Source organism: Diabrotica undecimpunctata, chromosome 8, assembly GCF_040954645.1.
Source record: "Diabrotica undecimpunctata isolate CICGRU chromosome 8, icDiaUnde3, whole genome shotgun sequence".
NCBI classification, from domain to species: Eukaryota; Metazoa; Arthropoda; class Insecta; order Coleoptera; family Chrysomelidae; genus Diabrotica; species Diabrotica undecimpunctata.
In genome coordinates, this window is record NC_092810.1 from 10,290,492 (window position 1) to 10,310,354 (window position 19,863).

Sequence of the window (19,863 nt, forward strand, 5' to 3'; positions counted from 1 at the left end):
ACCAGTCTTTATGTTATCCCATCTTTCTTTGACTGTTGGTACATTGTATACTTGTGTGATGTTGTCTCGAATTTTTTCGTTCATTGTCTGTTCAAAGTGATGTTTAAATTCTTCTTCTTTTAGTTTTTGTCTATCGTATTTCTTTGTAATGGAAGGCTTTTTGATTGTCTTTAATTTTAGGTTGATTCTAGATGCCAGTAAATTGTGATCGGTGGCTGCGTCGGCACTTGGATATGTCTTAGTACATTTACATGAGTTTCGAAATCTATTGTTAGTCATGATATAATCTATTTGGTTACGCATTACACTACCATGGCCATCTCTCGGTGATATCCATGTATAGAGACGTCTTTTTGGTTGTTTAAAACATGTGTTAGTGATAACAAAGTTTTCCTTTTGGCAGAACTCCACCAATCTATCACCTCTTTCGTTTCTTTCCCCAAGACCGAATCCTCCAGTAATTCCGGGAGTTATGTCTTCTCCTACTTTAGCGTTGAAGTCTCCCATTATTACACAGATTTCGTGTTTTTTTGTGTTATTTAGTGCTTGCTTTAATACATGGTAAAATTCATTAATTTCGTTGTCTGTACTGTTACTTGTAGGAGCGTATACTTGTATTAAGTTTATATTAATCTTACTTTTAATAGTTATCATCATTATTCGCTCTGAAAGAGGAACACATTTGTCAACCAGGTTTTCAAGTCGTTCCTCGAGAATTATAGCAACACCATTTTCATGAACATCATCCGTTTTTCCGGAGTAATAAGTAATATAACCTCCACTTTTTACAGTTCCCGATCCGGTTCATCTAGCTTCGCTAATTCCAAGGACTTGCAGGCCCAGACGTTTCATTTCGAGTTATACATTTTTTAGCTTTCCTGATTGATATAAAGTTCTAACATTCCACGTAGCAATATGTTCTATTAATGATCTATTTTTATTTTTATCTTTCCCTCCGGAGATTCTTAGCACCCCTGTTCCATTAAAGGGACGCCGGAGACTCGGGGCCATAGTATGATTTGTATTTGTCATGGAGCTTTTCTTGGGAGATTTAGTGCAGTAGTTTCCCATTGCTTTCTGCACCGCAGTATCACAGCCAGTTAAATCATTATGGTCTTGCCGCCTGTGGCTGTCTGTCGTCAAACCTGCTAGATGTCTTTCTAACAGGCCTTGATTCAGTAATGGCATCACTGCTGCCTAATGCCATGCCCTCAGTTGATCCGCGGGTACTTATTTGGCTAAGCCTTATTCGTACCTGCCCTGCATATCTGCAGGAACATTCCCTATCAGCCATTGGGACGCGCCGTGTCGGGGTTGAGGACATCCCCCGCCCAGTCTGTCTTACGCAAAGTATTGAGAGGCTCCTACTCAATTCAAAGTCCCTCCTCTACGCAAGCTGAGACCGGCACGGTCTCACTAAAGCATAGCACAACTAAAGAACAATAAAACTCCGGACACAGATGGAATACTTGTAGAAATGTTGAAGGAGGGGAATGAAATTATTCTCGAAGAATTGAAAAAACTTTTCAACGAATGTCTTCACAGAGTAGAAGTCCCAGATGATTGGAATGAAAGTTTGACAATACTTCTCTTCAAAAAGGGAGACAGGGGAGATCTCAAGAACTATAGGCCAATCTCCCTGCTGTCCCAGATGTACAAACTGTTGGTGCCATCTCCGCGGCGGAGGTCGGCAATCATCATAGCTATTCGGACTTTTGAGACGGCTGCTCTGAAAAGTTCATTTGATGTACATCCGTACCACTCTCTCAGGTTGCGCAGCCATGACATTCTACGCCTCCCTATGCTTCTCTTTCCTTGGATCTTTCCCTGCATAATCAGTTGGAGCAAGGTGTATTTCTCTCCACGTATAATATGTCCGAGATATTCTAATTTTTTTGTTTTTATTGAATTTAAAATTTCCATTTCTTTGTTCATCCTTCCCAGAACCTCTTTGAGGCCGTATTAGAAATACATAAAAAAAGTATGAATATATTCACATAACTACCAACTTTAATGATGGATTAAATGTGACTAAAATTATACAATTTAACATCATGTCTTGTCATTATTTGTCAATTAACAAGTCAATCATTAAACCAATTGTTTAAATTAAAAGTTTAACCTTTATTAAAGCCGCCCAAAGAAAAGACTTCCAAGGATATGTGGCAATTTACGTCAATATTTCAGTTTAGATTTGATGTAACAAAATAATCATTAAAAGAGAGAGTTCGAAATAGAGTAAATAGGGACCGAGCGGCGCTATGTTCGATTTATTGTTCTGAGAATCTCAAATTGGCATTGTCGTTTGTAATTATAAAATAATGATAGATTGTTTTCAGTTTAGTAAAAGTAAAGTACATATCAGAATTGGTTTCAAGATATTTTTAATTTTTAAATAAATATAATCATATTGCGCTATGAAATAAATTTATTTGGGAGTATTCCAAATAATGTAAATTTTTACCAATCCCAATGTTAAAAATCCCATTTTACAAATCCAATGTTACATTAACTAAAGATCACCGTCATTTAATATGATTAAAATTTTAAAAGAAAATTTAAACTTAAAGAAAATTCAGGCTAAATTTTGGTTTATTGGTGGTATAGTACGCTGCATCAACGTTGTCACGCAGAAGAATGTCAAGATTATAATAGCGCGGTTCCCCAAAGTTGTATCCCGTAACATATACAGTTTGATATTGACCTTATACAACGGCATTTTGTTTACTAATGATGATTTTAATTTGTGTCCAATGAGCCAATATATTTTGTTCTGGTTTCTTTCTCTAAGTGAATTTTGAGATTTTGAGATTTGTCCATGTCAATCGTTGATCCGAATGCATACCAAAATATATAGCAGAATGGGGAAAATGCATTAAAAACTAGCGCACATCCCTCGACACCTAACTACTATGTATGTATGTAAATTTATTTATGTCTTTTTATTTATTATTGTGTTAGGTCTAGAAATAACTAGTAACTACATGGAGTGCACCACAAGGAGACAACGAAAATAATCTGATAAGAAACCAAATCGATTATATTCTTTTTAACAAAAGATTTAAAAATGGGATTAAAAGCGTGAAAACATATCCTAGTGCTGATGCAGACTCCAACAACAATTTACTTCTTGCCAATGTTATTATTAAACCGAGAAAACAATAGAAAAAAATTAAAATTGAGACTAGATTTGTAAAAGCTTGAGGATGATGAATATCAACAACAAATAAATGAAGCAATTGCACCAGCATTCACAGAAACTACAAAACAGATATTTACAGTGCCTGGAACAAACTGAAGATGGCAGTACTTAACACTTGCGAAACGTTTGTGAGAAAAGAAGAACCAAGTGCTAAAAAAAAACTGGATAACACCAGATATTACGAAGCCATAGAAGAAAAACGAAAATACAGAAACACAAATAAAAAAATACAAGGAAATGAAGAAACTAGTAGAAACGCAGATCAAGGAAGCTAAAAACGCTGGATTGATTAAAATTGGAAATAAGTAGAAGAATTTATTATGAAACACGACTCATATAACCTACATAAGAAACTAAAGAAATTACGTAAAATAAAAGCAAAAGAATACCACAAGTTATAAGAAACTCCAATGGAGATCTCCAATTATCACAAGAAGAAAACCAACAAACTTGGGAAAAATACACCATGAAATTATTTACAGATAATACTAAAGAAATAAATGAAATATTCCCAACTAATGAAAATATACAAATTCTAATGTCAGAGGTGAAAAAGCCAATTAAAAAATCAAAAGGTGGTAAAGCGCCAGGTCCTGATTAAATTCCAGTAGAAATATTAAGAATCTTAAATGACAAAAATATTGAGTTTCTAACTAAATTATTTAATAAAATATTCCACGACGGTCAAATTCCTGATGAATGGTTAAAATCTATCTTTTTACCCTTATCCGAGAAAAATAATCCTACAGTTTGGATAAAGAGGTGAAATGGGAACAAGAAAGGCATTGTGCGTAATATTGGTACTATTACAAAAATGCAGGGAATATAATAAAAAAAATACGTATTTATTTGTTATATAGATTTTCAAAAAGCCATTGAAACCAAGTAGAAATTTAAAGAGGAGTCAGAGAGTGATGTGTGCTCTCGCCACAATTATTTATTGTGTACTCCCGACTAATATTTCAGGAGGCATTATGGGAAAGAACTGAAGGTGTAAAGATTGGATAGAACATCATTATTAACATAAGATTTGCAGACGATACCGCAATCATGGCAAAGATATAGTAGATTTACAAGTTCTCATAGAAATCATTAACAGAGAAAACAAAAAGATAGGACTGACAATGAATATAGGAGTAAATATTGGAGGGTAAACCGTTAGAGAGAGTCGACAAGTATAAATACCTCGGAGCAATGATAAACTCATAGTTAGATCAAGATGATGTAATGAGTCCGTCACTTCAATAATCCTTGCATCACTTTAAATAAAATCTATAAATCAATATTCAGTCGATATTCTTAGTAATTAGTAATTTCTAAGTTGGTATTAAACAGCGACTCCAATCGGCAGTTTTGGCAGATATGCTTATCCGACTAGCAATTAGCACTCTTGTTCTGACTTCGGGGAAGAAAAGTTGGGTTTAAAAAGAAGTTGGCCAGAGATGGCCAAGAATTTGTTTTTTAAGAATATTAAAGTTTTTTTTGAAGTAAAGTTGAAGAAAGTTTTAGTTGGTTTTTTTTTGTTGAGTTTGGTTTATAGCCACTCTGAGCCCCCTACTGAAGGAGTCAAGCAGAAGTCAAGGAGGGAATTTCTTATTTCGTTTTTTTTTTCTGAGATTTTTTTTTTAAAGAAGAAGGGTTAAGTTGTTCCCTGGTCGGATTTGCACCTGATTCCAGGGTTGGTTCTCATCTGTCTTAGCTATTTCCTCAGAGGTCTAGATCTTTACCATACTATTCCCAGACAACTTCAAGAAACCAGCCGGAAATACCTCCCTCATTTACTGTGGTGTTGGGTAGCATAAAGAATTAAACTGTATATATTTGGCTAGGTATTACATTTGTTGTGAAGACTAAATATTTCAATTCATGCCTGTTTTCCTTTTCATTTCAGCAAAAAGGGTATACAGATTTACAAGATATCTTTGAAGGTATATGTTAATACTTTCCTGGCGCCCAAGCACATCTTAGAACAACTTGTATAGTCTATCACTTTCATTTACATTATTCATATATATATATATATATATATATATATATATATATATATATATATATATATATATATTACCTTCTCATTCATTTTCTCTTTTTTCGGCCTCTGTAGGGCATACAAATTGGACGAATCTTCTTTTGAGTGTCAAGTAGTCACTCTCCGGCAGATTCCGCTAGCCAGTCTTAATTAATTTGTTTTTTTGTTACATTGGCGTCCATCGTCCATTCACACTTTTTGTTACAATGAGGAGATAAAGGTCAGAATTGAAATAGCTCGAAACGGATTTATAAAATACCGCCCACTTTGCGGTCTTTTATCGCATGCGGTCTTTTAACTTGGCGGTTGGTCTTTTATAGCATGCTAAAAATTACATGTAGTAATAAATAACGATGATGTACTTATACAAATTATCAAAAAACTCAAAATATTTTACCCGAGGCATATATTTAGATATACTGCTCCCAACTTGTATTGAAAACGATAATAGAGAGCTAAACTTTCTATTAAATAACAAATGACCTACGTAATGTCAAGAAATTGACAGGATTAGACCTTTAAAAACTAACAGAAGTTGTTCAAAATATAGAAGACAAAAAATAACATATAATAATAATAATAAATATAAAAATAAAAAAGCCGAACATTTATCAATAAATTGTCGACGGACGTTTCGATTAATTTCAAGTCTTCATCAATGCTCTTTAATCTTCTATTATTTTGTTTACCCAATGTTTACTATGAAACTAATATATACTTAATATATTCTTATATTGAGATCCGAGCGTCTTAACTTCATGGTTTGAGGTTCTGTGAGTACAAAAGAGACATAATAAAAAAATTCGTGTACAATATTACATTTATAGGATGTTCTCCGGAAAGCCTAGCCTAGAAAGTATGTAGAAATTAAATAATATGTATCAATAAATTATATTTTTAATTGGAATGTTAAAATTGGTTAATATCAATAACTTTATATATCAACTGTCAAATAACTGTCAAAGTTAAACTTGATAATTAAAAGTTCTCCTATTAATTTTTAATAATTGTGTGTATATTAAACAGTATTTAATAGTTATATTACAATTAATTATTATTCAAGATTCCCATTGATGTAGCCAACGAGTAAACATTACCTTGTGATGTGATAATTCGAATTATTTTGTGTGTTATGGAAACCGCAATTATTATTGGACTATAATATTATTATATTCAACTGAAGGAAAACTGCAGATACAGGTAACTGTTATATTCCTATTATTTTCCACAGTGTCCTAATAGGACGACTGTTGCAATACTAAAAATTAAGTGAAGTGTTTTTGGTATCCAGGAACACTCACAAAAATGAACTCAAATCAAAACCTCACAACTCCACAAGTCCTCCCCACAAAATCATATGTCGCTGCTACTTTATCCAAACCTCCACCTCCTACTTTCCCACGTAAGGAGCAAGCCATTTTAATGCATGCTATTCCAAATACTGTTTTATTCGACTATGTTAAAGCTATAGGGGACATTGTTATCCCAAAAAACATTACCTTTGCATCACGTATTCCAAATAACCGCATCTGTATTTATCTTTCCTCGCCTACAGTTGTCGATAACCTTCTAAAAACACATCAAAATGTTTCTATCAACTCTACAGTAGTTCCCATCAGAAGACTTATCACCCCAGCTAAACGCCTTCTTATATCTAACGTATCTCCTTCAATTCCACATTCCATAATTGAGAAAGCCCTTAAAGATATTGGATTACAGCTGGTCTCTCCTGTGTCATTTGTGAAATGTGGTGCACTCGGAGAAGGTTATGCACACATAATGAGCTTCCGAAGAGTAACGTATATTATCCCCGATAAAGAGAACTTTTCAATAGATAGAAACTTCGTTATTACATACGAAAACACACCTTATAGAATATTTATTTCTACAGATAAATTGCATTGTTTTTTATGTAAAGAGGTCGGACATACCGCTGACTCATGTACCAATAATCCAACTACTTTTTCTCAAACTGAACTACCCCATCTAGAGCTCTCTACATCTGAAATTACTGATATAATTTCTGACGTAAACACTCCTGTTCAATCAGACCTAACTACTTTAAATTGCACAGAAACCCACACTGAAATAGATACTGAAACTATACACCCATCAATTCCACCCACACAAGGACAAAAAAGAGCTATATCAACAGACAGCAATTCTGATACTCCTTCTCTATTATCTTCAGCAAGTACACCCGAACCAGCGTCTAACCAAATGCTTCCTCCGTTATCCACAAAAACAAACACTATCTCCAAACCTCACAAGAAAAAAGCAAAAACTACAAAATCAGAGGAACATAATCTAACAGCTAGTTCACTACAATCCGTAGCGGCCATTTATAAAAATAATCCATCTGGTCTAACTTTGACCGAGACTCAGTTTATTGCTTTCCTAGAAAATACACATGGTAATCCTAATCCACTTAATGAAGCTTTTGTTTTTACGTCAAATATTGAAGGACTATTACAAGACATAACAGTTCTCCATTCAGAAACTAAGGAAAGATCCCTTAAAAATCGACTTACGAGACTTCAAAAGAAAATCAAAAGACAGCTAAACCCAGATGACTCTGATAATATCAGCGTCTCATCTGAACTCTTAACCGATGATGAAACCAAAACCCTTATCTCCCAACAGCCAGAACAACCATCTCAGTTGCCCCTTACCCCTTCAACTCAAGATTCACCTTCAATTTAATCCAATGGAACTGCGATGGGTTCTTTCCCCGCATTGAAAGAATCCAACAACTAGTGACAGAAAAACAACCCGATATCATATGTCTACAAGAAACGAACTCAAAAAAATCTAAGCTTCCCACACTAAAAAAGTTCGAAGGATATCATTATATCAGAACTAATTGTGACAGAGCCAGTGGTGGGACATCTATTTTTATTTCAAGTGAAATATATTCATCCCATCTTCTCATCACCACCGAACTCGAGGCTATCGCCGTAACTACTTTTCGTCCTAATAAACTTACGATATGCAGTGTTTACATTCCTCCTAACTACCCCCTTAAAGAAATTGAAATTCTAAATCTTATATATCAGCTCCCCGTTCCATATATTCTAGTAGGTGACTTCAATGCTCATAACTTTATGTGGGGGTCAAACCATACTAATGGCAAAGGTAAAACTATAGAAAACGTTATCAATTGCACAGGCTCCTGTCTACTAAATACAGGCTCTAATACGCATCTGAACTTTTCCTCTGGCACATTTTCGGCGATAGATCTTAGTTTTAGCGACCCAAAAACATATACTTCACTAACTTGGAAAACTTCCGATGATCTATATGACAGCAACCACTTTCCAATATTTGTATCATCTGATATCTCCAACCATGAACAAACTATAACCAGAAACTTCTGGCGGCTAAAAAATGCCGACTGGATAGACTATACTTCACAAACAGATAACACCTTACCTTCTCTATCCCTATCCGACAATATTAACAATAATCTATTATTAATCACAGATTCCATACTTAAAGCTGCAAATTTGCACATAGGCAAAAATAGTATTTCCCATAAAAGAAAGGCAGTACCTTGGTGGAATACATCTTGCCAAACTGCAACAGAACAACAAAAATTAGCTCTTAAAAATTACCGTAAAAACAAAAATCTGGAGAATCTTATTGAACTAAAGAAAACCAGAGCCAAAGCCCGATTTATTATTAAACAAAGTAAAAAATCATCTTGGAGAGAATATGTATCCTCTATTAATTCAAGCACCAATCCGGCGGACCTCTGGAAAAAGATTAGGCAAATCCAAGGAAACAACACCAACCTCAAAATCTCTAGTATTGCTGTAAATAACACTACAATCACTGACAATCAAGAAATCGGTGAAACCCTAGCAACGCACTTCGACACTAAATTCAAAAGTAAAATAGATGCCTCCTTACGAAAACCATTACCTAACGCCCCACCCTGTTCCTCACCCGAAACAATAATGGACATCATACATCTTAATTCTCCCTTTCTTTTTGAAGAACTAGTATCAGTTATTCAAACTTGTAAAAACAATGCCGCTGGTCCTGACGACATTCCTTACATATTAATCAAAAAGCTCTCAAACTGTAGCCTACTCAAAATACTTGAGATGTATAATTTAATCTGGTCATCTAACCAATTTCCCAATCAATGGCAAACCTCTATCGTAATACCTATTAAAAAGCCTAACCTAGAACGTTCCTTGGCCAACTCTTATAGACCTATATCACTAACTTGTACGATGTGCAAAATATTCGAAAAAATGATTAATAAAAGACTCCTATGGTTCATTGAAAAACATAAGATATTTGCTAGTGAACAGTCAGGATTTCGTCAGAACCGTTCAACCCAAGACAACCTTGTAATCCTCCAAACTCATATATCAGAGGCCTTAAACAAAAAACAAGAAGTCGTAGCTGCCATATTTGATATTGAAGGTGCTTTTGACACTATAAGTAGGCAATGTATATTAAACAAACTTATCCTTCTTAATATTAATGGTAATATATTTAACTTCATAAGAAATTTTCTATCTTCTAGATCGTTCAGAGTCTCTGTCAACGGTATTTTATCTTCTACTCATACTCAAACTGATGGCGTACCTCAGGGATCGGTACTAAGTCCTACACTTTTTAATCTAGCAATAAGTGATTTATGCTCTCACCTCATTTCCCCTATTAAACATATCATGTATGCTGATGACCTAGTAATTTACTGTCATGGACAAAACTCTTCTACCACCTCGAAGCTTATTCAAACTGCTGTTGACACACTTTTAAAAAAAACTAGTGACATGGGGTTATCTTTATCCAATGTAAAATCTAAAATTATAAACTTTAGTAGACGTCCCCCTTCTCCATCTCCACTTATTTTGATCGACAATGTCCCTCTTCCTGTTGTTAAACAATGCAAAATTCTCGGATTAACGTTTGACTCACGACTAACTTGGAAGCAACATATATTTGCAATAAAAGGAGAAACGAGCATAAGACTAAACATAATAAAAACTCTATCACATCATTATTGGGGATCTGACGAAAACTCACTTCTTAAAATATACAGATCACTAATACGCTCCAAGCTAGATTATGGTTGTCACATATATATATCCGCCTCCAAAACATATATTAACCTTTTAAACTCAATTCACAACACAGCCCTTCGTCTTTGTATTGGCGCTTTTCGATCTAGTCCTGTAGATAATCTTTATTGCGAAGCTAACGAACCTCCTCTTTGTATAAGACGAAAACAACTGCTACTCTCTTATGCAGCATCGGTATCAGCTAACCCCTCTAATCCAGTGCATCCCTTATTTGTAATGTCCACGTATAATTTACACAATACCAATTTCTTACCACCAATAAAACCTATTCCACTAATTTTAGCACAGACACTTAATGATATCTCTCTTACACATACCCTTCCTCTTTATCTCCCTCCATCTCCTCCTTGGATTATGTCCACGCCCAAATTTAACACCTCGCTCACCAACTTCGATAAAAATAAACATCCGAAAGAGATCATTATAAATGCATTTAAAGACATTATAGATACAAATAAATACGACCTAATATTATACACGGATGCCTCAAAAAATGACACAGGAGTAGGCTGCTCTGTTACAACCTCTCATTCACTAATTAAGTCATCACTTATACCAGCCATCAGCAGCGTTCATACTGGCGAATTATTTAGTATATTGCAAGCTTTTAACCATATATCTCCACCTAATAAGCAGGTTGCCATATGCACAGACTCTTTAGCATCAATCTATTCTATCAAAAATATATTTACTGATCATCCAATCGTCCAAAAGATCCTAGACTCTTACCAAATTATCTTGTCCCAAAACATAACAGTTACCATAATCTGGCTGCCATCTCATATTGGTATAGAAGGCAATGAAACTGCAGATCACTATGCTAAACTTGCTACAGCATCACCTGAAATCACCGATAAAATTCAAATTTGTAAGGACCTAAAATCATTTATTAAAAGAAGAACCAGACTCCTTTGGCAGCAGCATTGGAACTCTAACCGTTCGATCTTACACGAAATACAACCGTCAATAACCAGTCAGCCTACATTTGACTATTCAGCCCTCTCAAGACGAGATCTCATTGTGATAAGACGACTTCGGATAGGACATTCAAAACTCACACACGGCTACCTAATGTCCTCTAGCATCCGTCCCTCCTGTCAAATCTGCCAATCATATTTGACAATCAAACATATTCTCACTGAATGCCATCAACATTTGGCCAGAAGATTACAATACAAACTCAAAAGTGAAGTACGAGATATCCTAAACAACCCTGACCAAATAAAAGCTGTGCTACAATTCCTTAGAGATGAACACTTATATCAAAAAATATAATTAGATTTTAATTTAGACATTGTATAACATATTATTATCATTCAGTATTATTGTAACATATTCTTAATGTAACACTTAATGTTTGTGTAATGAAAATTCATGTTATAGTACCTGTGTAAGTGGCCATAGTAGCCGAGCACGTTAAAGTTGAAATAAAAAAAAAAAAAAAAAAAAAATAACTTTATATAGATATAATATAAGTGCGATTATGCACTTCTTATAAACAAAAAATAGTAATTATTTGTTTCAATTTACAATTTTTAATTATATAATAATTTTCTTGTCAGTTACTATACGTTTGCTAAACATAATTCTATGTTTGCTTTAGTATTAAGTATACAAACAGTAATTAAAAGGTATTTGAAAAACGTTTAATATAATTTTATATTATTAGGTTTAAAAATTACTATTTTTTAAAATAGTGATAACAAAATAAGTTCATAGGACAAACTTCCAAACTCAGAGAACAGCACAGTGTGTGTTATTGCCACGTAGTAGCTTACAATGGCGCCACTCTGATGGTCTTAAATATAGTCCAGGTAAACAAGTTTTCCGCGGAACATCTCAATAGTGATGTACTTTACTATTGAGATGTTAAGGTTTAGTCACAATTTAACCGATTATGTTTTTTCTTGGTTTGTGGTTTGGAATACCCGGCATGGATTTGTTTGTTCCATATGAGTAGCTTCTTCAATTATGCCAGTTCTTTCGTTAGGAGAAGAAAATTCTGAGTGTGGGCGTTTATAGTGTGTTTATGTATCTTTGAGATATTGAATTGGTTGTTCTGTTGATTGCAACCTTGAAACAAATTTAAAAAGGAACACTGGAATATGGCATTGATACTAATCACATATTTATAAACTACAAAGTAGCCTACGACTCTGTGAATAGAAGAGAAATTTTCAAAGCAATGAAGAAGCTAGGAATACCACATCAGTTGGTAAATTTAACAAAACTAAATCTTGAAAAAGTTGAATGTAGAGTACAAATTCAGGAGGAATTGTCTGAACCTTTTAAAACAAATAACGAGCTCCCACAGGGGGACTCTCTTTCCTGTATACTGTTAAATTTGGCTCTGGAAAAGGTAAAACGTAAGTCACTTATCACAACTATTTGTTCAATATATAAGAAATCAGTCTAAAGCCTTGCCTTTGCTGATGATGTCCATATAATGAGAGAATGGAAAACGCTGTACGACGCTGTAGTATAAAAAGAATCAGCTACAAAAATGGGCTTAATAATAAACACCAACAAAACACGAAGTATATGAAAATAGCACGCAACTACAAATCCTTAGGCCACTTGCTATAAAAAAAGGCGTCATCGAAGCAGTGAACGAATTTATATAACTGGGAGCGCTCCTTAATACTGAAAATAATACTACCGCAAATACATAAATAAAACTACAAAATCAGGAACCTGATATTGTAAAACATATTAAAATAGAACGTCTGAGGTTGATATAGTATGTAATGCGGATAAAAACGCACCTTAATAGACCCCTTGGTCAGAGAAGAGAAACATCCAGAACAAGGTTCCTTGATAACATCGATGAAGACATAAGAAATATGGGAATACGTGCTTGGCGGAAAAAGATGATAAATAGGGACGATTGAAGAGAAATTTTTGAGGAGGCTAGGATCACGCAGTGTTATAAAGCCAGAATGATGATAATGATGTTTTAATGAGGAGTTTTTATTTGAAAATGTAGGTGGTTTATTATTTACTGAAACAGATACCTGTGTTGATGTGGAAGAAACAGTGTTGTTTTCTGGTATTTTTTCAGCAGGTGTGGATTCGACCCTTAAAGGAGTGGAAGTAATTGCTTAGCTGGAGGAATCAATATTTGCTATCCATTCATTCAATATCTTATTTTCGTTTTCTTTAAAACAGATCAAAAGAGAGGTTTGAAGATTGAAGGTTCCAGAGGAGAAAAATATATAAACTTGATGTTTAAAGCTAATCATAAATGAGAATTTTTCTTTCAGAATGCCTGCTTTAAAAAACGAAACTGAAGAAACTGTTCTTGGACCTAGCTTTTAACTGCATTTTTCATAATTTCGTGCAGAATAAACAAAGAGACGTTAGATATTGGGACATATATTTTTGTTGGAATACCAGTTTAAGTATATTTAAAGTAAGGGAGCCGATTTATATGAACGGATGAGACTTTGCAAGTTCATCTACTGTATTTTTATTAGTTAAGTATATACAGACCCTGCTGTTGGAGATTCTGGAGGCGAAGCAGGACGTTTCTGTGTCGCTGACAACAAACAAACGATGATCGCTTGTTCTTTCTTTGGTTTTCGATGTTTTTCCGCTGTTACGTATGAGATCTGAGAAATATTGTTGTTTGCTGTATGTTAGTTGTTGCCGATAATTGAAACTTGTTGAGATATTTTTGTAGAAAGGACAGTAAGCTGCACGTCAAATGTTTCTGGTATTAACAATTTAATTTTGACAAGGCCTGGCCTAAAAGGAGTGATCCTCCATACTTTATTTTTTTTTTAATTTGAATTTTTGCGATTATTATACGCAATTCTTGCAGAAATCAGCACTATAGTGTTAGCATCCTACTTGCCATGGTTGTAGCTAACGAAATCACTGCCTGCCCTAAAACCGTGACTCACTTATTGTATTTTTTTGCGCTAGCGCTGCAGGAAACTTTTCTTCGACTTACATTTAATTATATATTGCAATGTTGCAAAACAAATTTGTAAATCTTATTAAAATAATAGTTAAAATTTCCATTTTAATACAAAACTGTGTTTTGTTCTAGTTTAAAACCGACACCAAAAGATGGCGTCACGAAGAGTAACCCTAGCAAGAGACACCGGGAGAGATTAAATGCCGAACTGGACACCCTTGCTAGTCTCCTGCCCTTCGAACAGAACATTCTTTCCAAACTGGATCGACTTTCCATTCTCCGATTGTCGGTTAGCTACTTACGCACCAAAAGTTATTTTCAAGGTAAGTGGTCTTTGTTAAAATTTAATGAATATTTGCAAATAGATTTCCAACCGGTAAAGAATGCTACAGAAGAAGATACGTCACCAAAAAGTCTAACTAATGTCTCCCCACATCTAAAATCTTCCCACATTCAGTGGTTCGAGCACAAAGGTGCCATCTGCTCTGGTGGCGAAGAACTAAACAATTAAATAATTTTTAGAGATGGTCTGAATCGGAACCAGCTCGGACGGCTGACGAAGTCGAGATGCTGAAATAACTGTTATATCGTACTATGGATTCCGATTCAGACGTGAAAAATTTTACTAATTTATGCTCCAATACCATACATAACGATATGTAAATACTGGTATACTACTCAAGGAATAGAAATGTGTACTCCAGTGCGCATGACGTCACCTGCGAAGCAACAGTACAGGGTACTACGGTGTTCGAGATGTAGGATTCCCTGTCCCAGTAGATGTATTTGTTCATCGTGCGGTGGATCAATTGTTTTTACAAATTAATCACCCTTGTGAAAAGTCTTTAAATATTTTTTTTTGCAGATCTCACATTAATTTGATTAAACTTGCCCGCAACCATGTAATTGATCATGGTTTTATTATTGGCATTAAAATAATCAACAAAAATTACTTTGAAGCTAAATATACTAAATATATACTGAATATATCAACTTTAAAATTGACAATTGCGCCTAAATTGACACTACATCATCTCTGTTTAAAAAGCTCTATAAATTATTATCAAATTATGTGGCAAAAGCTATTAGTTATGCTGGAGAAAATGGACCTATGTAAAAGATAGTTACTGGAAAGAAGCTGCTGTAATTGTTCAGCTATTTATTGATTGGTTTGATGTATTAAATTCTCGATGTAAGTTCGTTGCCAATTCTCCAACACGAAATGCATATGGCACATATTTAGATAAGCAGTCACGTCTACTGGATAAAATGTCATGACTTATTCCATTTCAAAGAGGAATATTGCTTACTAATAGATCTCTGAAAGAGTTTTATACAAAGAGGTTAATTATTGCCAAAGAAAAAATAGTTGTTTCGAGTTTCTCGCCACCCAGTATAAAGGATTAGTAAAACGCCAAAAATAATTAGCAGAGCTCCTATCGTTCTCAGCCGGAGAGATAAATGACATGAAGTCCAATCCAAGTTTTTATTTTTTGTGACGAACAGCTGGCGGACGTGTCAGTTGGTCTATCTCCGCATCGTAAACCCCGGTTAACCCCCTCACGATAATAGGAACCCATCACACCGTGTCAGTAGGACCCTCGCTACTTTGCGTACCAGTAAATGATATACATATAATTAGCTAATTATTGGAGTGGACTGAGTTTAGCTACGGGTGAAGGTACGTACGTACTTTTTAAGTTGTGTAATGGAATGAGATGAAATTTACTATAAGTGGTTTTATCCTGACTAAAGTAGGTATATTGATTTAAATGAATTATACTTAAATTGTTGTGCAATAAATTGTAACTGAAATAACAGTGGTATGCAAAATTTTCACTTTTATTAATAACTAGTAGGTTTTCCTATTTAGAATTGCCTAATCCTTTGCTTTAACAACTGTTTTTATTATTTAACAGATTCATTATACAGGGTGAGTCATAACTATTGGGACATAGACTAAGGACAGGTTATTTGGACCAAAATATGATTATTGGTCAAATATGCCTTAATAAAATGTTGCTGAGAAAAAAGATACAGGGTGTTAAAGTTAATTTTTGTTTTTCGTTTTTTGCTAATAGTTTCCCTGTATATTTATAAATTGCTATCAAAATTGGCACAGAGGCATAATCTTAGACAAGAAATAGTATTTTATTTACAATTCCACTATCAAATACCAAACTAATAAACAAAGTTGCAACTAACGTAAGGTTTCCGTTTTGACGATAAATCAAAACTAAACACACTTTAACTTAAAAGAACTGACAAAAACTCAAACCAAATGTTCTACATGGTCTCCTCCGATTTCTATGCCTTTTTTAATTCTTTTTATAAAGGATTTTCTAATTCTTTTTATAAAGGATTTTCGGACGTTAAAAAAAATATTATTCTGTCCCCTTATAAGATTAGCTGCATTTTGAATGTATCTCCAAAGTTCGTCTCGTGTATTAATTTCTTTGGCATAAACTAAGGACTTCATATGTCCCCAAAAATAAAAATCTAGTGGGTTGTACTCAGGACTTCTTGGTGGCCATTGAAAATCACTGCCTCTGCCAATCCATCGTTGAGGAAATACGTCATTAAGATGATTTCTAACAGCTAATGAAAAATGAGGTGGCGCTCCATCCTGCATAAACCACATTTTTCTTCTTACATCCAGTGACAGATAATCTAAAATATCACTAAGAGTATTTTCCAAAAAGAATAAATAAGAATCTCCATTTAAATTCTGAGGAAGAACATAAGGCCCTAGTAGTTGGTCGCCTATAATGCCACACCAAATATTCAATTTAAACTCATGCTGAAAATGTCTAGCTTTAATAGCATGCGGGTTTTCTTCTTCCCAATAATAACTATTTCGCCCATTAAAAACCCCACGTCTGGTAAAAGTTGCTTCGTCGGTGAACATAATATTCTTAATAAAATGTCTGTCATTGCGATGTTTATTCAGAATACGTTGGCAAAACTGTAACCGTCGTGGAAGATCTGTTGGAAGTAAATTTTGAACAGGAGTGAAGTGATAAGGATGGAGGTTCTCTTTTTTTAGAATTCTAACAATAGACGACTGACTTACTCCTGTTGCTGCTGATAGATGTCGTGAACTTATTTCAGGATTTTCATCTACTCGAACCAAAAGTTCATCTTCTTGATTAGGTGTGATTTGTTTCGGTCGACCACCCTGATGTTTAGTGTGAAATGACCCAGTTTCACCTAAACTACGATATTATAATCTTGCAAAAGTTTTGTGATTTGGTTGCCTTCTGTTTGCGTATAACATTCCATACCTTCTGGCTTCCGAGCGACCGCAAAAATAAATTTTCTTGTGCGTATAGGCAAATCATATCTCGCATTTCTTCATCAGTAAAATGATTGTGACGAGGCATTTCAATCAAAAAAAGTAACGATTACTTTTAAAAAATGCAACATTACACTACACTGTCACATCAAAAATAATTTACTCTGAACAAATGACATTTACCAACAACAATTATCTGACAGTCCAAAGCATCCTTTTCATAAATGAAATAATATTTGAAATCCCTTTTTAAGACTCTAAGCAGTTCGACTGCGTTTTTATCGAAAACGGTTGAAATTATCATGTTTAAACAAGAGTACCAATTTTACGTAAAACTGATGTTTACGTCATATTTTCTAATAAAAATTACTAAAAAGTTTCATTAAAAAAAGTTTAGACTCAATTTGATCATTAGGAATGATCCACGTGGCGCCCTCTATGACAAAACGTAAAATTGTAAATAAAATACTATTTCTTGTCTAAGATTATGCCTCTGTGCCAATTTTGATAGCGATTTATAAATATACAGGGAAACTATTAGCAAAAAACGAAAAACAACAATTAACTTTAACACCCTGTATCCTTTTTTTTTCAGCAACATTTTATTTAGGCATATTTGGCCCAATAGCCATATTTTGGTCCAAATAACCTGTCCTTAGTCTATGTCCCAATAGTTATGACTCACCCTGTATACGTTCGGTACATTCGCTATTTCAAATTTTTAATGTCAATTTAATATTGTATGCAATTTTCCAAAAAAAAAAAATTAAATGATCATGTTTGTCTACACTCACTGGCACGAAAAACGAAACACTTGCATTTTTAAAATAAAAAATTTAAAATTTTAATTCTCTAACTTTTATTATTTTAATAACGTAAACACAAACGAAACAAACTATTTTAAGTAATTTCTAATAAAAATTTAACTTTTTAAACAAAGAACTGTTTCAGTAGATATGAATTTGAAAATTAAGGAGAAAAACGTAAGTAATTGTTGTAACAAAATGACTCTCAATTAATGAAAACTTAAATGATGTGTCCAGACAAACTGATTTTAATAATAAATGTTTCCTCCACGTGCTCGAATTATTGCCTGAATTCTCCTTGGCATTCCTAAAATCAAATAAGAAATGTCCTGTTGAGGAATAAGTTTCCATTCCTCTAAAAGGGGTTCTTGTAACTGATTTAAGGTTAAAGGGGCAGAAGCACGACTTCGTATCCAAGCATGCTCCAAACATGTTCGATTGGGTTTGCGCCTGGACTCAATGGTGGTCAATCCATTACAGGAATGTTTACTTCATTTAAAAACTGTTAAATGATTGTCGCACTGTGAGGCTTGGCATTATCATGCATCAGAACAAAGTTATTTCCATCAAAACCAGCATAAGGTACAACAAAATCTTGGGGAATTTCATTAATATAACTGGTAGCTGTTATGGAGCCACTTGAAACCATGTACAATTCTGTACGTGTCTCAAGAGAAATTCCAGCTCACACCACAATTGAGCCCCCTTGATAGCTTATCTAGGACTGAAGGTACATTCTGCAAAACGCTCATGTAGTCTTCGCTATACTCTCTCACGGCCATCTGGAGATCGCAATGTAAACCTAGACTTATCGGTAAATAAAACGTGCCTCCAATTATTTACAGGAAAATGAGCATGGTTTCTGGCAAACTGAAACCGTGCAACTCGATTGCGTCTGAGAACTTGTAGGCCTTTTGCAGGTCTGCCACTGCTTAAATTTGCTTCTCCAAGCCTTCGTCTAATTGTTCTTTGAGTTACGTTAGTATCCCGGACAAACCAAAGTTGATTTCGGATTTGTACAGCCATAGCACTACCGGTTCCAGGTCGTATAGTGTAAGCTCCGGTTGCCAAGAAACGTGTAAAAGTACGGTGCACAGTACTTTTGGATATTTGATACTTTTGCTCAACATATCGCTCACTTCCGACATCTTGAAGCAACGCAACAATAGCAGACGCTGTATCGAGATTTACAACCATAATTCTTGAGAATAAATCAACGCAATTTAACTTCAAATTGTGTTTGAGTTGTCCTTTCAAAACACGAGCTGTACGGCAACTACGCATTGTTTCTCATCATCCTCGAATGATGTTACATCGTCAGACTGTTAATGTCTTGGCATTTCGAAATGTACTAAATATTGTTAAATAAACAGCAATAAGTAATTAAAAAAAAACAAAAGTTTATAAGTTAGGTTAAGGGTAAAAATTTCAACTCGGTTTGCATGGCAAACCGAGTTGCAAGCTGTAAAATCGCACATAAAGAGCTTGCAATAGACTTGCATGAAAG

General features: G+C 34.4%; 1 protein-coding gene across 1 annotated transcript in view; it reads left to right on the plus strand.

The window, feature by feature from the left end:
• ss (aryl hydrocarbon receptor spineless) overlaps positions 1-19,863 on the plus strand; it is a 400,860-nt gene that overhangs the window by 170,077 nt on the left and 210,920 nt on the right. Inside the window, exon 2 of the mRNA XM_072542458.1 lies at positions 14,388-14,578. Coding sequence (XP_072398559.1) covers positions 14,388-14,578 — 191 coding nt within the window. The remainder of the gene's footprint in view (positions 1-14,387; positions 14,579-19,863) is intronic.